The sequence below is a fragment of the Chelonia mydas genome, chromosome 21 (genome assembly GCF_015237465.2).
Source record: "Chelonia mydas isolate rCheMyd1 chromosome 21, rCheMyd1.pri.v2, whole genome shotgun sequence".
NCBI lineage: Eukaryota > Metazoa > Chordata > Testudines > Cheloniidae > Chelonia > Chelonia mydas.
This window is the reverse complement of record NC_051261.2, coordinates 6,736,898-6,756,164: the sequence shown is the minus strand read 5'-3', so window position 1 is coordinate 6,756,164 and position 19,267 is coordinate 6,736,898. Positions and strand designations below refer to the sequence as shown.

General features: G+C 44.3%; 1 protein-coding gene across 4 annotated transcripts in view; it reads right to left on the bottom strand.

Moving 5' to 3' along the window:
* ELK4 (ETS transcription factor ELK4) overlaps nucleotides 1–12,985 on the bottom strand; it is a 50,429-nt gene extending 37,444 nt beyond the window's left edge. For 2 of the 4 annotated variants that reach the window (XR_005223310.2, XR_006286910.1), the window contains exons 1-4: nucleotides 12,753–12,972; nucleotides 5,942–6,157; nucleotides 2,453–3,340; nucleotides 974–1,090 (exon numbers count right to left, since the gene is read on the bottom strand). Coding sequence is in view for 2 of the 4 variants with exons in the window: in XM_037885349.2 (XP_037741277.1) it covers nucleotides 974–1,090; nucleotides 2,453–3,340; nucleotides 5,942–6,148 (1,212 nt within the window). In the remaining 2 variants the exon portion in view is untranslated. Of the gene's footprint in view, nucleotides 1–973; nucleotides 1,091–2,452; nucleotides 3,341–5,941; nucleotides 6,158–6,470; nucleotides 6,503–12,752 lie in introns of those variants that run through there. The other 2 variants (XM_037885349.2, XM_043533736.1) reach the window with 2 other exon arrangements.
* Nucleotides 12,986–19,267: the final 6,282 nt, after the last annotated feature.

Below are 19,267 nucleotides of genomic sequence, written 5' to 3'. Positions count from 1 at the left end.
TTGAAGCCAGTTAGGTTTTTTTGCCCCCGCTGCTCCCCTTGGAAGGCTGTTCCAGAACTTCACTCCTCGGATGGTTAGAAACCTTCATCTAATTTCAATCCTAAACTTGTTGATGGCCAGTTTATATCTGTACTGAGCAGAGCCTTTATCTCGACTAATAAAATAATCACAGTATGCAAGTATCTGCACAGCAGAACAAGCATTCCACACTGTGCCTCAATATTATCCGCAGGTATTTAGACAGCGGGGAGTCCAACTGTTCTGCAGATACACTCATTAAAAAAACCGTACACTGACAAGGTCAGTACATGTAAGCTACTCCCTTCATCTCCATGGAGATGTTAAGTTCAAAACACAAAGATGGCCAGTAAAATGTCACTGTTCATTTTCACAGAATCAAGCAGAAGACGTGCTTAACCCAGTTCCATTTAATAGCACCAAGTACCAACTGTATAATTTGTATTCACATGTAGTTCATTAAAAAAAAAAATCCATTTAAAGAAAAAAAACAATGAAGCTGACAGAATTTCCAGTCCATTGCAATAAAGTAGTGCAGAATCCAGGGTCCATGAAGAAAACCTGTGGTCCAGGTTGTCACAGACCTGTACAATAGGAACACTCTCCCTCTCCCATACTATGAAGATTGCATTAGAGAGAAAGATGTAATAAACTACACAAAGTGTTATATCATTGTCACTTACACTGTAACACTATTACTTACGCAGACATACAATTATGGCTATTGAGTAACAAATTGCCACTTCTGGTGAAGTCTCAACTAATGAATCTACAATTTGTTAGTTATTGGCAATTTATGATTTTACTGTTGATTCAATGGCAAATATTTCTTGCATAATCTTGCACTAAAAATTTTAGACCAACCCTACCCCTCGCATTTCCACAAAGTGCGCTGAGAAGGCAGTCATAAGTAGAGCTCAACTGGACAGGCCTGGCTAGTCTTGCTGGAGCTTACCTGAAAAAGGGTGTTAGCACCTTGCAATCTGGCTGGACTGAGCGGAGCTACTGGACTGAGCGTGCTCCAGAAGTGAATACTCGAGAGCAAGGGGCTTGGGGTCAGCAAGATGGGAGTCTGAGAGAGATACAAAATACAGTCATTTACGTTATAGGTTATTACATGTCGTAATACTTAGTCATTCTTAACACTTGTACCCTTCGGCCAAAGTTCTCAAGCCCTAGGTGCCAGCAGTTAGATATCTAATTTCACATGAAAGAAACAAAACAAACAAGGCCTGATTTTCAAATGTGTTGAGCATCTCCATCTCCCCCTGATTTCAAAAGGGATTTGCGGGTGCTCTGCACTGCTGAGAAATCAGGCCAATCATTTCAGTCCCTATATATACACCTAAGAATAGGCACCTAGGTCAGAAAACTTTGTTCTTAGCACCTGCATAGTTCTTTACAAAAAATCAAGGCGCCCATAGGAGGCAGGAATTATCCTCATTTTACAGGTGAAAAGAGTGGAGGCGCAAAGGTGACATGACCTGGCTCCCGGGTGCCTGCTCTAATTGGGATTCAGTGCACAGTATCCTTAAGCTGATATTTCCAAAACCACCAAAGTGATTAAAATTAAAGGGAATTTGAACATCCAAATGCCCGAGGTAGCACTCTAAACCTCAGCCATAGATCAGGAATAACTAGTGTCCTACTTTGGCGCATTCTCTAGATTTTCATGTGTCGCCAACAAGTATTTTGGCAAGTCCAACCAAGAATGGCTAAATAACAGTGCAATGGTTCTATCTCCCACATCTTCAGCAGTTTGTGCTTCCAATACTGTGAATTTAGGGAAGCACCTACTTTCAATTTACTACTAGGAAAGAGATTAAAACCAACCAGAACAATGTAACAACCAGATTCAGAGCTCTCTGGATATTCTGCACATTTTCCCAAGAGATGTAAAAGCCTGGTTTTCCACAGAAGAGTAACCCCCATATTATGCTGCCACTCAGCCTCCTTTTTGTTGAAAGTAGCTTCCAACTGGATAGAGTGAAGGAACAGTTAGGCTGAGGTTTCAACATTTCTCTATTAAATCATCTAAAACACAAACGTTTTTAAGTCTGCCTGAAGTGCATCATGACATGGCCCTGGAGCGAGAACACTGGGTCACCTTCAAAGTATTTTTAATCATGCCTCCTATGCAAATGATTTAACAACAGAGGCAGCTAGGTACCCCAGTTTGTCTTCCTCCTGTACACCAATATTGTACAGACGTCCATGGTTGAAGAACTGCTGAGCACTTTTCAAATAGGATGCCAGTAACACTGGTCATTTATGTTCCAGAATAGATTTGTTTTAAAAGAGGCAGACACACCTCATTTCAGGAGTCCAAACACAACCATTGCCATTGGCTGTTCATTTTTCAACCTGCCCTCCCTTACTGTTGTCAAGTACAACAGATGCTGTTAACAGAAACAAGAGAAGGGAATAAGGTTACCTGTGAAAAAAATGCTGGAGTAAGAGAAGCAGTAGGGAGAGAAGGGCTTAGTATCCCCAGTGGGCTTGGATCACTGCCTGTAATGACAAGAGTGGGAGCAAGCTCCAGCCCTTTGGGTTTTTTAGCTCTGGAGAGGTGATTGGCAAGATCCTTCTCTAGCACAGATGAATCGTGCTCTCTGGGCTCTGGTGTTAGGTGCTGAGGGTTCTGAGACTGCTCCAACTGCTGAGAAGCCACCGACTCTATGTCCGTGTCAATGTCCAGGTCAGGGTTAGAACTCAAGGGTGGTGAAGGGGGTGTGGAAGGAACCTCCAGAGTGGGAGAAATGGAAGGTACAGGTGGTGCTGGGGTGAAGGTGGTGGTGAAGTTTGGCAAAGGGGCTGGAGCTTCAGTGGGAGTTAATTTTGGTGGAACTAGAGTCTCCAAGGTCGGGAGAGTTTCTTCTGATTCTGTAGGAAGAGTGGAGACAATTGAAGTGGCCGAGGCAAGCGGTGAAACTGTAGGCCTTTTGGAGGGCATGGTCACAAACTTTATGACTGAAGGTGTCAGATCCTGAGCGGGTTTTTTCTCCATCAGTTTCTCAGCTGGATTCTCAATCTTGACCGACCTGAAGAGCTTCACACCGGAGGAGTTCAGGGAGTTCAGAGTAAAAGAAGAGTACAGGCCTGAATGGATATAGTCATTGCGGCTGGATGATTTAGCACAGGTCTGGGGCTTCTCTTTCACACCATTTTCCAGGTCCTTCGGAGTGCAGCTGACTTCTGCAAAGCCAGCCATCACTGGGTCTCCCTCAATCCTGCCCACCATCAGTGGAGCAATATTCAAAATCTCCGGATAAGAAACAAACTTGTACACAAACTTCTGACCATTCACTTTTTTGATGATATTCTGTGGGTAGAGAAAATAATTTTCCATCATTCCACCTACTAATTTTCTTGCTACAGACGCTCCCCAAAACTGACTAATGCGTAGGTGGCATCTTTACTTCAGTAGGAAAAAAATTTCACTTTTAGGAGCATTAGGATTCCAACAACCTAAAAAATACCCACCAAAACTATTATTTCTAAAATACCCCAACCAAAACACAAGCAAATCTCACCTGAAATGCATTACTAGCAAGGTGGATTTGATATAACTCACTAGTCAGGAAGACTCGATTTAATAATGGTTTTCTACATAAAAGTGCATTCTTGTTGGTTGTTATAACCTTCATACATATTCTTCACAACTCAGGGATAGATGTAGGTTTCATTTTTAGAAGGTACACATGATACATTTTTAAGCAGTGATTTATTTTGAAAACTTTTCAGATTAGTTTTACAGCTATATCAGAAAATTAATGACTGTTTGGTTATTTCGTTTACCAAAGGTAATTGAAGCAGATATTTATGAAGTCACTGGGAGGTGAACTATCTCCAATTCAACAGGTTAATCATTAATATTTGGAGGATTTTCTTGCCATCCTGTGTTAGGAGGAGAACGTCACCAGACAGACATTTAAATTGTTTTATTTAACTAAAACAACGTTATGTATTCTGGATTTTTTTCTTCAACAGCAAACATATAATATTTTAACAAAACAAGCATATATGTCCCTTCCTTCTCACATTTATCTCCAGACTTCTTCTCCTTGTCCAGATTTATTCTGCCCCCAACAATCTTCTATTCATTGCACTTTTAGAGAGAGGTAAGGGATTGACCCTGCGTACACAAATTTGCAGAGGGACAATAGAGTTGAGGTCTGTTATTTCTCACCTCTATATGTTATTTATTTATTTAAAAACATTTTTGCTGTTAACAAGCATGTTAACTCTGGAGACACAAATCCACAGTTTGAGAACTGCAAAACTAATCATCTCTGATGGTATCTTCTAGACTGAGCACTGAGTCCCATTGGGTAAATAGAAAGATTAACCTAAATAATCTATACAGAAGCCTGTGGAACACCATGAGATTGGGTCCCTAATCCATGAACTATTGGAACTCATTTACAAAACTTTTCTTAAGCATTACATGAATATATTGTCCCATACTATGGAATTAGAATTTATAATCCCTATTCCATGATGAGATATCTTTGAGCTATAATGTATCTTAATTAAAGCTATCTTTAGATAAATTTTTTCCTCAAAAAGCATTTTAATCAACAAATCCGATTTACATAAAAAAAATCCAATTTAAATTGAAAAAATCAGATTTTTTTTTTAAATCATTGATTTTTATCCACCCTGATTACTAGCAAGGACCTTAAAGCTACTCAACAATTATTTTTTAATCTCATAATAAAAAAAAAAGGTACAATTAGCAACAACAAACAGATGCAGATAACGTCACCTGTCACCAGCATCAAGGTCAAACGCAATGAGTCAAGTACCCAGCAGGTAATCACAAACGTAGGCTCCAATCCTGCAAATACGCCTCTTAACTGACGTCAGCAGAACTACTCATGTGCAGAAGCGTTTGCAGGATCAGGGGGTGAGTATTCAAAAACAGACCATGCTTATTTTAATAAGATGTTATAATAAAAGCAAAAGAAATAGGCAAGATGAAGTATTCAGCAGAACAGTATGCTAAACTGCAGCCAACCTATGCAGCATTTGTTGTTACTTATTTTTGTATGTATTGAAAAGAATACACAAACATTTTTGGTCTACATGGATTCTTATTTATTGTACAGCTACCTACGACCAACTGAGATTTTTTAGTACAAGAACAGATTAAGGAAACTGTGCAGTCCTGGTAACAATAAATTCTGAGCAACCGACTAACAGTTAGCTCAGAAACTGTATGCTATTTTCTTATCTTAAACACCCACATAATAAGAGTTGTGGGATAAACCACTTATTGAGAGGTTACTGAAATTATGGTCACTACCCCGTTTATAATTCTAATTCAGCTCCTTCAAGCCTTTTGTCAATGCCTGGTGGTGCCTGCGACTTTCCATAGGTAACAAGAACTAAAATCATTAGCTAAACAAGAGAAGCTTCTCTGAGCTTCATTGACTCATTCTCTACTATAGAGGTGCGGATTTATACTGAGCACAAGAAGAAGAAAAAAAATAAAAGATTTTGGGCTACTTTGGAAACCTGTTTTTCTACCGGCCACTTTGTAGAAACAGTTGCAGGAAAGATCTGAAGTAGATAGAGGGACACAAAATTCTCACAGTTATTGGCAAGATTTTAATTAGTTTTGAGCATTCAAGACTTTAAACCCTTTCAAAGTATACACCTGTTTTTGTGGACTATTAATAAAGGAGCGTGTGATACAAGTAAGTTAAAGAGGTGATATTTCACTTGGAGCTCTCCGGAATCTCTGAACAATTAAAACAGTAACACTGCGGCAGCAGGGACCTTTGGTCACACCTCACCTAAGCCAAAGACACAACTGACATCTATCTTCTTGAAGAGAATGAAAAAGGAAACAAAGCTCATTAGGCAGAAGCTGGTGTAAGAGGGATAAGATTTGAGGTGGACTAATGGGTGTTGTTACCTTCACATAGTAGTATCTGAGAGCACGACTGAGTTTGTCATAGTTCATGCTGGGCTTGTTCTTGCGGATTCCCCAAAGCCGGGCCACCTCCTCTGCCTGCAGCAATTTGAACTCCCCGTCGTTGGAGGTCCAACAGATGATATGCTTGTTCTGAGGCTCCTGGAGGAGTTGGAGGAGGAACTGCCACAAGGTGATCGTACTGTCCATAGCAGTGAGCTGAAATGCAGAAGGGGTAGAGATCAGACAGGCAAGGGGTTATGAACTGTACCATTTCCTACATCTCACCAGGACAGGGAGGGGGCAAGGATGTTATTTCCACAGGCAGCAGGAGTCAAAAATTATTCGTCACCAGCTGTGGAAGACATTTCCTGCCGAATGACAGCCTAGGAGCCGGGTGCCATCGTCGTCTCCCACATCGCAGTCTCTCTCACAAGGTCTATATTTAGCCACATTTAACTAAATCAGGTCACTTTGGGAAAGTCACACTGAATCATTAGAAAAAAGGATTTCTAAACTGCTCTGTGCTCACCCACTTCTGGCTTCTGTTGCCTCCTGAAAAACAGTGCAGGTGCAGCAGTGTTAAAGATCTCCTTCTCCCCCCCCCCCAAAGCCCAGATCTTTCTTCAAAAGGAAAGAGATGGCTGGTCAAGTCCCTCCAAAACAATTACAATTAGCAGGAATTAGAGAGAAAACACTGATACTGCAGGATAGTTCATTTTTCCTTTGGGCATTCAGAGCCTCTGTTACCTCCTCTGTATGGAAAAGTCTCTCAATCCCAGTGCACTAGTCCCCATTCTCTCCTAAATCAAATCCCACAAATTGGCTCTTCCCCAAATTTTTGAGAGGGTTTGAAAACAGGGAAGAAAATAAAGATCCAAATGAACACCTATTGCATCTTGTCCTATCTGTGTCTGTCTTTTACAGTGCGCACTCCTAGGGCTAGGGCCCCGCAGGTCTGAACACATCACCTGCACGTCAATCATGCCCGTATAGGTAAATACACAGTCCAATATACTTCCTAGCGCTGTCTACACCAGGGCTAGGGTCAGCTTAACTACGGTGCTCAGGGATGTGGTAAAATTAACTTTCCTTTCTTCTATGGGTAGATGTGAATTTAAGCCAATATAGTCACACTGGTATAACTCCCCGTGTGGACACTCTTATTCCAGCATAGTGGAGCCCTTTCCCCTGTTTGGCTCACATTGCTTTGGAAGAGTTTAAGATAAACCAAAAAGGCACTTTTATTTCAGAATGAAGAGCCATAGTTATATTGGTATATCGGTTTAACTATACCAGAAGTAACTGTTGGCTTGGCTACATGGGAAAATACTATTGGACAGGCAAACCTAAGGGTGTAGTTGTGTACCAAAGCGAATGAATCAGACAAAAGATAAATTATCATTCATGTGTATGCATTGTACTCCAAGTAGTTCTTGAGCAAGGTGACACTGAGCCAGGATTCTCCAAGATGCCGGTTACTTGCATTGGTAACTTTAAAATTCAGTTGGGGTTGCCAGTGAAATAAAAGGCTTTGGTAATGATTTCATTACTACCAAGCACCTACCCACCCACAGGCCAGAAGACAGCCCCTACCTAAGGAAGAGAGCAGGCAGTCTAAATGTCTGAGTGTCAGATTTTAGTCAGTCCTGTAAATGGATTACAGCTGACAGCTTACACAGGGCACAACATTCCTACTTAAATTAGGTGCCTCAGGGAAGGCACTTTTTTGGGCAGAACCTAATTTAGTTAATCTATTTTTGAAGTGTACCTGCCCAAAGAAGCACTTTCTCTCCCTTCTCCCAGAATGACTAAGTGAGAGAGAGCGCAAATGGAGTACCAAGAGAGTAAAGCAGCACTTCTCTGCCCCTAGAAGAGAGGAAAGTTAATTTTACCACTCTAAGGGAAAAAAAAAAAAAAAAAAAAAGACAGGCAGACAAAACAGAAAAGACAGAGGGAAGAGTGAAAACAGGAAGTGAAAAAATAGGAGAGAAAGCACTACAGAAATGAGTCAGGATAAAGGAGATATGCTAGTGAGATGTTGTATCCTTCTGGACAATACCTGCAGCTCCAATACACTGGAAAGGGAAGGAGGTGTTAATGGCTTATCAACCTGTAATGAGGTTAACCAGGCAGATATTTGATTAGCACAGTTCTTAAAATGTAATATCCAGTTATCGCTAATCCTTTCATATAAATACTTCTAAGCCTTGGGGAAATGGATTCTCCTGCATTACTGCTCTTAATGTTTTATCTTATGTATAAGTTTATTCATTTTACCTAGAATAAAGTAAGGACCTTAGTGCCTATTATACGTGGGACACCATCTCCATGCTAGGTCACTATCTAGCTACTTGCATTTCCATGCCCACATCATTGTAGTATCTGAGCATCTCCCAAGTATTTCTCTCTCTATTATTGTGATTCATTATTTGTACCACTATAGTGTCTAGGTACCTAGTTATAGACAAGGACCCCATTATGACAGGCACTGTACAGATATAGAACAAAAAGATGCTCCCCTTGCTCAAGAAGTTTACAACCTAAGTACAGACAAAAGACAACTTTACTAAAATGCAAGATGTACCAGAGCAACATCTGGACTTCTTCTGCCTGCATCAGCTAGTATTTTGATGGCAAGCCACAACTCAGCATTACACATTGCCTTAAAACTCAGTAAGGCTTCCAGTTCAAACAGGCATTTGCCAGTAAAAGCCTGTTTACAATAAAAATTAAGGTAAGCAATTCACTGCAGATATTAACTTAAACTGGAGACCTGGATTTCCACACTCCCAACCAAAAGTCTGAACAAAACAAAACACCTTGTTAGTTCCCAGGGAATATCTTTCAAGTAACTTTTTCACTAAAAGTAAATGCTGAAATCCAGAAGCCAGACTTCAAAAATAAAGAATTAAAAAATCCAGCCTTCTTATCTCTCTGGCTTCCACTGAACACTGGGTTTCATGCCAGACAGAAAAACATGCCTGCTCTGCAAGAGAAACTGTGGCCAGCAAGGCAGGAGGCACCTCTGAGGGCAAGACTGGAGGAGACACCCTTATGATAAGAGCTTGTCTATAATTTTCACCTTTCATGTTTTATCATTTGACAGTTATGTCTACTTCAGACTCACACTGCACAGGAGCCTCCAACTCCATATCGCAAAATTAAGTTGCAATTTTACACCAAAGGTTTTTAGAACTAGAGGTGAAATATACATCCCCCCCCAAGAGCTAGTACATTTACCATCAAGTAAATAAATATATCCTTGTCTTCTGTACCTTATACATTTCCATGGGAAAGTCTTGCTTGTTTCCAATACACACTGTAGGAAGATGAGCCATTGGTAACAATTTCAATTGGGATCGCCTAGCCACCCTGGAATTGAAGACCACAGGCTGCTACAGCAGATGGACCAACATTGTTTTTCCAACATCATTACAGAAAGCATGATTGAGACAATCTTCCATGCTTGTTGCAATGTCGTTGAAAACAGTTTTGTCTTGCCTAAACTAGCATTTAAAACATTTCAATCCCTGTTTGGAGGTGACAAGTAGGGAGGACTCTTGTGATCAAGAATAATTTTCCATGCATTTCCTCCAGTTGTTGCAATCATTCTGATCCACCAGCTTTCTTGGCTGGAGACGTGATAACTCCCCAATGAGATGAGTTATGTAGTCATTGGACCTAACTTTCATAGTTTGTTTCAACATGGTTGGAAGTCTGAATTTCCATGATCACCCTCACCCCACAAGGGGATACTAGACTTAAAGGGAGACATCACAGGAGTCATTCGAACTGAAATAGAAAACATTATGAGCTAAATGCCTTTATCTGGTTTTTAACCTTCCCGATGTGGGAAAGAAGACAATTATATTTTTTGTTTCCAGGATGTATTATAAAACCCTTATTTCTAAGGACACTCAGCTCTCAGTAAACTATACATGTTTTCTCCTGGTCCGCAGGCACAAAGAGGAAAAGTGTTTATCAGCTGCATATGAAATTAGCTATGATATGCACATCTGCTAAAAGTAAAAACATCCTTGTTTATGACTGAATGGACAATTCTCTGTAGCATGCTGTTGAATACTCCCTGAACAAAAAGGTTAAATGTCTGAATGTTGACCCTAACTTTATTATGAAAAGGAAGTCTCATTTAGGATGGAAAAGGTTTCCTTTAATAATGTTTATAGTACACATAGCCTGGTTGCTACGGCGACAGGACAACTATTCTCTACAAACAGGAGCTAAGACCCTAAAAATAAACAGGCTGACCAAAATCATGAACACGCAGTTCAGTCAGGGAGTGTCAGCGTGTTATATGGATCATGTTTGTTTTGAATACATTAGGAAGATAAGTAAATTGTAACCACTAGAATCTGCACATAGTGAATGAGGCATTGTCTTGTAATTCGATCCCTTTACATTTCAGAAGCTGCTATTTAACACCAAGATCTTGTACCCACACTTGAGTGGGAAGAGATCGAAAATAAAATTAAGGAATTAGCTCAGTGGAAGCAAAAAATACATACTGTGAATGTAATATGTATACACTAGTACACACATACCCAACAATACACACGCTAATCAAACATAACATCATCTTGAACTTATATAATGCTTTAATCCAAGGCCCTCAAACTAATTTATCAAGATGGGTATCAGCCTCATTATACAGATGCAAATACTGAGGGGAGAAGCATGCAAAAACTTGCCTATGATCACAAACAGACCACGGCAAACTTTGGAACAGAAATCATGGCCCTGCTCTAACTCACATCATCACATTGAGCCAAATAAGTAATAAGTACCAAATGGCAAAGGGCTTAGGTCTTGTAATTAAAATACTACATCAGAAAGGAAATAGTCCTAGTTTTAGAGGAAAGTGTTCCACTAAAAATGCCACGATAAAAAGGCTGAGGGATGACTGCTGGATAGCTGTAAATCTGAGACTAGGCATTCATACAGTCACGACTGTAGAAGTGTGTGTAAATTAGGTATATCCTCATTATCAACAACTGTATTCCGTTAAAAAATTTTTTTTTTCAAAGCACTTCAAGCAAGGAGAGAGAGAAAGGAAACTTCACACCAGATAAAGGGAGAGCTTCCACCAATCATGAAACAACTGTGATGGTAGTGACACAGATCAAAGTCCTGAGGAGAGCTACACCATTTCAAAGCTTTTAACAGAGTTGCTTTCATTTTCCAACTTCCTGGCAAACACACAGAAATCCCCTCCACCCCGCGTCAACCCCCACCCGTTTCATACAAATAAAGCAAACACCCACCCATAAAGAACAGTACCTTACTTGCCATTTAAAAATCAGTTTATGTTTCCACAAGTTTGCTAATATGAACCATGCGGGTGTTTAGACACACAAACGAACCCAATACAGAGTGTGTATAGTTACTATAGATCTTTAGCTTTCTTTTCACTGTGACAGACACAAAATAAGCCACTTACTGCCTCCTCTTCTGAGAGGATTCAGACTAATCCCCAAGACACCCCATCCTCAAACTCATTCAGTGGCACCAGCACCTAAATTTGTTTATTTTTCCACCCAATCCCTACGAGCCATAAAAACATCCTGTTATGTCTGGCGCTTTCCTCCTGCAGCCGCCCACTGCTGCTGCCCCATCTCCCAGCCAGGGTGACAAGCTGGTGCGGGGGCAAGCAGTTTAGTGGGGTGCAGGGGAAGAGGGGAATGGGGGAAGAAAGAGGGGAAATGGGCAGCAGCAGAGAGTAAGGTGAGTGCAGATCATGGGGTAATTGCTTGGGAAAGGGGGCTGGGATGCATGGGGTGACTGGGAGGGGCAGGAGGCGCAAGCACTGGGCCAGAAAACGGGGCTGAGGGGGTGAGATCAGGAAGAAGAGGGACAGGATGCATGGGGTGACTCAGGGGACAAGACGGGGGGGGGATATGGAGGGAGACTGTTGGGGTCCATGGGGTGACTCAGGAGGACAGGGCCGTTGAGCGGGAGGGGGAGTGTTAGGGTCCAGGGAATGACTCAGGAGGGGAGAGGGCTGGACTGGGAGGAAGGGGGGGCGTGCATGGGGGACTCAGGGAAGGGGAACGGCTGGGGTACATGGGGGAAGGCAAGAGAGGGGAAGTGTTAGGATCCATGTGGTGATTTAGAGGGGCAGGATTGAGGGACACGGAGGGAGGGGTGCAGAGTGACTCAAGGGTCGGGGGCAGGACTGGGTGGACACGGGGAGGGGAGTCAGGGCACACAGCGTGACTTGGGTGTTGGGGGCAGGACTGGGGGAGGAGGGGTGCATGGGGTGACTCGGGGGAGGGGGCAGGACTGGAGGGGTACGGGGGGAGGAGGAGTGCACAGGGGACACGGGGGGGGTCGGGGCGCACGGGGTGGCTCACGGGGAGGGGGCAGGACTGGGGGACACAAGGGAAGGAGGGGTGCACGGGGAGGTCAGGGGACACAGGGGTCGGGGGTAGGACTGGGGGACGCGGGGGGGGGGTCGGGGCAGGACTGGGGGTACGGGGGGAGGGGGGACACCGGGGGGGGAGGGGCAGGACTGGGATTACAGGGGATGGGCACGGGGGGGGTCGGGGCAGGACTGGGGGTACGGGGGGAGGGGGGACACCGGGGGGGGAGGGGCAGGACTGGGATTACAGGGGATGGGCACGGGGGGGGTCGGGGCAGGACTGGGGGACACGGGGGAGGGGCACGGGAGGGTCGGGGCAGGACTAGGCGACACGGGGGGGGGGGGGCGGGCGGGGGCTATTTCCGGGGGGGGAGGGACCGGACCGGGGTCCCGGGCAGGGTCGGCTCCGCAGCCCCCAGAGCCCGCACTCACCGAAGCGGAGCCCCCGCTCCCCGAGCGGCGCGGTCGCTGGCAGCGGCAGGTACCGGGCTCCCCTCATGGCCGGGGGCCCCCCTGTCGGGACGGGAGCCGGGCCCCCATCCCGGGCGCTGGAACCGAACCAGAGCGGAGGCGGCAGCGCTCTACATGGCGGGACACAGGGCACATTCGCTCACACGCGACACGGGCCCGCCCGGCCGCCGTAAGCCCCACTTCCGCCCCGCAGGGAGGGGCGGGAGGCCAGAATACACTTAGCCAATCACGACTCGGCTCTGGGGAAAGGACTGACCTATTAAAAGGCTTGTTCCACCCCCTTCGCTGCAGAGCATTATGGGGAATGTAGTTTTTTGGGGGGGCTTGGCTCTAGTAGAGGCCAGCCAGACCATGTGCCTAAGGACTGGCCAAGGGGCTAAGACTGAGGGTGGATTCCTGGCTTCTGAGCCCAGTTGTTGAGCAGCATGTAAGACCCAGAAGGAGTCCTGGGGGGGTTGTCTGGCTGGATCCCCCAGTCACTGCTTGAGCCTGGGCAAATCACAGCACCCAACCTTTGCGTACCCACCTTCCCAGGTGAGCGCCAGCAGCTCCCCACCCCAACAGCTGGAACGTGGGGGGCGCTCAGCCCTTCTGAAACCACACCAAAGACCACGGCTGTTGTGTATGCAGCACTCGTAGGCACAAGGAAGGTGTCTTTGAGGGCCTTGGCAGTGTTTTTACAAAACCCGCATGACGATACTGGTTCATTTCAGAGGGGGAATGGAGGTTGCTTCATTCATTAACAAGGGGAGCACGCGTTGGAATCCTCAGCGGAAAAAGCAGACGGACATTCAAGTCTTAGGTTGATTATGCTAATGTTTTTACATACAAACTTAAAGACTTTCTCAGTACCTGCTGTATCATCCACTGTTTTCACATGTGCACAATTACAAAGCTAAAGAAAAACATAAGAAGGTGCGTGAGAAAAGTAGGAGACAGCTAGTGTCAGCTGCCTGAGACTAAGAATTTTTGAGGCAGAGAGGTACAGGGAAGCTACTGGAGAGGACAGATGCTGAACAAACCATTCATCCCAGGGGTGGGCAGGGAGAGCAACAGAGGCAGGGGATGGAATATCAGTTTGGGAAAGGAAGAGGTGAATGATTGAAATAAACAAGAGCAACGCCCTGGAAGATTTTAAAAATCCCTTCACTTTTGAAGCACATGACTGAATAAGTATCAAGTAGAGCTGTTGAAAGGAATGATGCACTAACAGATGGGAGGCAGCATTCTCCCCCAGCCAGAATATGGGAAGCTGAGACTTTAGGCCATAAAGAAGGAAAGCTCAATAAGCAAAGTGAAAGGAGATCAAGTCACACATGACAGCATGAGCAGTGGCAGGAGTACAGCCCTAGATGGGCAACACTGTGGAAGGAGTGAGAAGGCCATAATGAGGACAGAAGAGGTGCAGGAAGAGAAGTTTCAGAATTAAGTCTACAGTCCATGGAGGGGAATGGGAGAGCGTGTGCTGTGATTGAGGATGAGGATCTTGCCCAAGAGAATTGCTTCCATCCTGAGGTGCTTAGTTTGAAGAAAGCAGAAGTGAAGTCACAAGTTTGTGGTCAAGAGAAACTGAAGAGGCAGGGAAGGGGAACCCCTTGAAAGTGGTAAAAGATGAGTGGAGTATCAGCATGAAAATGGTAGTGAAGGGTAAAAGATAAGAGCAGCAGAAAAGATCCTGAAAAGTGATAAAAGAGCAGAAGATCAGGCCCTGAGCCAGAGAGGGGAATCTTGCTAAAGCTAGGAGCTACCATCAGACAGTGTCACTTTTCTCACTCGCTCTCTCTCTTCACTGCTGTCTGCTTTTGAAAGTCACTGTCTGTGCTACTGAGAGAGGTTTATAAGCAAAATATTTCCTCATTGAGGAATGACACTGTGGTTCTTTTTGGTCATTAGGAAACACAGTAGAGCTTGGAGCAGTAGAGTCACTATATTACAGTAGAGTCACTATATTACATAATAAATAATTTTTTTTAAAACCCCACAGAAATCTATTCCTTATGCAAGAATATCAGGTTCCCCAACCTCTCTCTAGACAGCTTTCTGTTCCTGTATCTTGTATATGGTTCACGCAACCTATGGTACTAGAACATGCACTGCTTTTAGGTACCCTGAGACTCCATTTTTATTAACACACCATTCCTTTAAAAGGGAAGTTAGGAGACTACACCCTCAGTGGGGAGCGGTTCTCCTGAAATCAACTGAATTCCTCATGAGCTCCATTAGATGATTCACAAATGTAAGGTCTGCAAAATTGGAACCCTTACCTTGTGAGTTCCTGAAGGCGGGGACTGTAACCCCTCATTTGCTTGTCCAGCATCAAGCATGGCTAACTGCTGCCAGTTTGTAACGCCAGCGATTGGTGCTGAAGGTTAATCTTTCGTAAGAGCAGAAATAGCCAACAAACCTACTAGAACTGTACATTAAATACAGATCCTAGCTCCTGGAAACTGATCTCATCACATACACCCTACACAGTAGGGGTCACATGAACAGAAATGGGATCCTAATACTGTGCCTGGCAAGTCAGTTGCTTGGTGGAACATGGAGATGCTGGACTCAATCTTTTCTAGTTCTTTTTCCCCAAACCCAGCTATATTAGAAAGTCAAGTAAAGAAAGGAGAGAGTCAAAGTTTGTTCTGAAGTGTACCATGACCCACTCAACGTCTGCTGGCACTGTAACTTCTGCTTGCCACTGTGCTATGGAGTGGGGGGCTAACTGGACTCGCTTACTTCAGTGGAGTTATCCTTGATTTACACCAGTGCAATCAGAAACAGTCCCTAAGTCAATTCATTATTAGTTTGTACTGCAGTAGCACAGAGAGACCCTGACTGGGCACTTAAGTGCTGGGCACCACACACACAATTGCCACATAAAAATCAAAAACAGGCCCAGTTCTGATCTATCTCCATGCAACTCTATTGACCTCACTAGAGTTACTCCCAATTTTTAGCAGCATAAAATAATAGGATCAGGGTTGATTAGCAGAATACACTTAGAGAGTGAATAATGTTAGAACCCTACAGGAAGGAGCATAAGTCCCATTAAAAAGATAACTATCAGTGACATTATGTGCACAAACAATCTGGATCTGTGGGGGGAAGAAATGTCAGGAACTTTTCACCACATTCATGAGTGACTTGGATATTACTGGGTTAGTGTCCTGCTTAGATGAGACTGGGGGAAAATGGAGGCGTGGAGGGGGGAGGCAAAACAAGGCAGAGCAGGGAACAAGGCAGAGTTTAAAAAAAAATATGCAGAGAAGCTTAAAAGGAGTAAAAACAGTTTAATGGTTAAAGATTTATACTGGCATGGTTGGGGCCCCTTTGTGGAAGGCTTTGTATAGAGAGTAAATAGTAGTTCCTGTCCCAAAGAGCAATTCTAGAAAGACAAAATCCAGTAAGATCACTGCAAGAAAAAAAAAAGTTTTTGAAAAGCATTGGCATATCAGAAATCTCACAGCAAGTTCCTGACTTCACAACCCCATGATCTTTGGCTGGGCTGGTTGAGGGAGATTCGTAGATGTGGGGGTAGCCAACACATTATGCAAAAGCAGGTCAGGCACTTCAGCCCTAGCCTGTTCCATAATTCAACAGTGCCCTTTTAAAACAGCTTTGAACTCAGCAGCTGACTCGAACAAGTGAGCTGAAAATCTGCATATCTGGCAATTTTCTGAATGACCCTAAGAGTTTCATGCCTTACTAGCAACCACCACAGTCCCAAGTAAAGGAGAAAAAAAACAAAACAAACAGTCTCATTAACAGTAAGGGTTTGGGTTGCTTTGGTTTTGTGGTGTGTTTTACAATGCTCTAGTTTCTCTCTCAAAGAGTAGCACTCATTTAGGTCATCCTTAACTTTAAGCCTGTGCTTAAGTGCTTTCCTGGATCAAAGCCTTAGAGATTTTTCTAAGGCACAAAGATATTTATTGAAGCGCAAAGCTACAAACGCTAACTTCGCTATGCTGTGCCTCTCAAGATATCACAGGATCCCTTTCTCACCTCTGCCAGTCCTCCTGTGCACTTGTGCGGGCATGTTGTTGCAAGCTACTCAGTCCGACACACAAAGGTGTTGAGTTCTGCATAAAGCTCTCAATAGCACAGAAAGCATGACATGGAACTTTCAGTTCCACCACAGCAAGCTGGTGACTGTAAGTAGAAAGTTTCAGTTGGTTTGTGGGTTTGTTCTAAGGATCACAACCAGGGGTGCTAGTTTGTGCATGGGGACTAGATGGTGCTAGTCATCAAGTGGTCAAGCTTCGTAGCAAGAAACCCTATTCTAGCTGGATTCTGATAATCTTCCAACGTGGCTTGCAGGACAATGGCCGAGATGCCTTGTGACACTATGACCTATAGTTAGGTCTCAACTTCCTACTTCAGGTGAACTCTGGATGCCAAGTGGCCACCTTCATAAAACTTCATCCTTCAAGTTGCAGGTCATAGCATCTTGAATTCACGGGGTGATGCAATATTATGACATCACTTGGCAAACATGTTTCCCAAAGATACTTCAGAATGCATCTTAAGTGCCTCAGAAGCCTCTATACTGCAGGGCTTCGGATAGCGTGGTCTAGAGTTGCCATCCCTCCAGGAATTAAAGATGAATCTTTAATTAAAGACTATGTCATGTGATGGCACCTCCAGGAATAAGTCCAACCAAAATTGGCAACCCTACACGTGGTCAAGAGTCAGGTTGCTTCCATAAATATCTGGAGACATGGCAGCGACGACTCAGGGTCTGAAGGTGGCACCCTGAAGAGATGGCAGCTCCTGTCCCCACTATTTTCAGAACCTACCACAGTTTTGCCACTAAGTTGTGTTGAAAACTACCAAAATAAGTTGTGTTGAAAACTAAAGCAATCCTATTTGGTGCCTGAGGCCATCAAGACTGCAACAAGCAGCACCAAAGCAGAGACAAAGATGATCCAGGCAAGGATAGTTTAAAAAGCCAAATTTTACTGCGGTTGGCATCAAAAAGCCACTCTCCCAACTGGCCCATCGGTTGGCAGTTTCAGCAGAAGCCAAGGAGGCTGCACTCCTCTCTCACTGATGTTATTGTATTACAATAGCACCCAGAGGCCTTAAAGACATCAGGACCCCCTGTGATGGATGCATACATACAACAAGAGAGTCCCTGCTCCTAAAGAACTTACCGTCTAAATGGACAAGACAGACACGGTAGGAGGGGAAACCGAGGGGTGAAGTGACTGACCCAAGGTCACGCAGAAGTCAGTGGCAGAGTCGGGAATAGCACTCAAGTCTCTGCACTCTGCCTCTACAGAAGGCGCCCAACCAGGGCAGGGCTAAGGCCCTTGGAAGGGGGGCAACAGAGGTGAAGCTTGCACTGCTGCTGCTCATGCTGTACCTGCTCTATGACTAGCTAGGCCCCTGAGCAGTTAGTGCTGCACTAAGATCACACCGCATTAATAGTCTCAGTCACACAGAATTAATCCTGCATATTAATACAAACTAATCTTCCATGGCAGGGTTAGAGATGCCTTCCACGAGCACGAGGTAGTTGGACCCACTCAAGACAATGACAACCCCTGTTGTGATAACTCAGCCTACACATATACCCTAATTGTGAGCTCAGCTGTGAGCGGAAATTCACAGAACATCACACTCACCTATAACAACAAATGAAGTGCAAAAGCAAGACAGACTGAACTAGTCCAAACAAGAGGGCTACTGATATAACTCAAGGACTGTGTTAAGATCGTTCTTGGTGAACAAGAAAAGCATGGAACCAAAAATCAGTGAGCCAAAATTGGTGTCAAACTAAGCCTAACTGGTGCACAAAATAATGAAGGCAACGGGCTGTTCCACTCATCACTCTCTCTTTAGGTACTTAAAGACTTGGGGGAGAAAAGTTTCCCCATCATAGCTGCCACTCTCGCTATCTCCTGGGACCCCAGACTTCCTCCATCCTAATCCAGAGAAATATCCTGACCAGACTGGCCCAGAGAGGGAGCCAGATGAAAATGCCACTTCCACCAGCTCTAGCTAACTCCTGAATACCACCTGGGATGTGAAACTCTTGAATGTCTATACTACTGTTAATTTCTCACACCCTGATCAATGTAGCTAGGTCAACCTAAGTTTTAGGAGTAGACCAGACCTTTGTCTCTCCCCTCCATCCCCCATGTCCTTTTCCTTCCCCACCTTATTTCTTCTCTTCCCACTTGTTTACCCTCATCTCTGACCTATCCTGTTAGTTGGCCCCTTCCCAGCCTCGTTAACCCCTTCTAGACTAGGCAGGGTGTTCATCCCACACTCACCACCTCAGCAGTGTTTTCCCTACAAAATATACTGTGTCACTCAGGAAGGTCATAGATCCACACACAAAAAAACCTAGTCACACTTCCAGCATTGCTCCTACTCCCAGACAAATCAAGCAGCCCTCTGGCGCACTCAGCACTGCTGAAAATGTGACAAGATCGGTACTCACACCGGCCACTTGACTCATACCAATAGTCTCATTT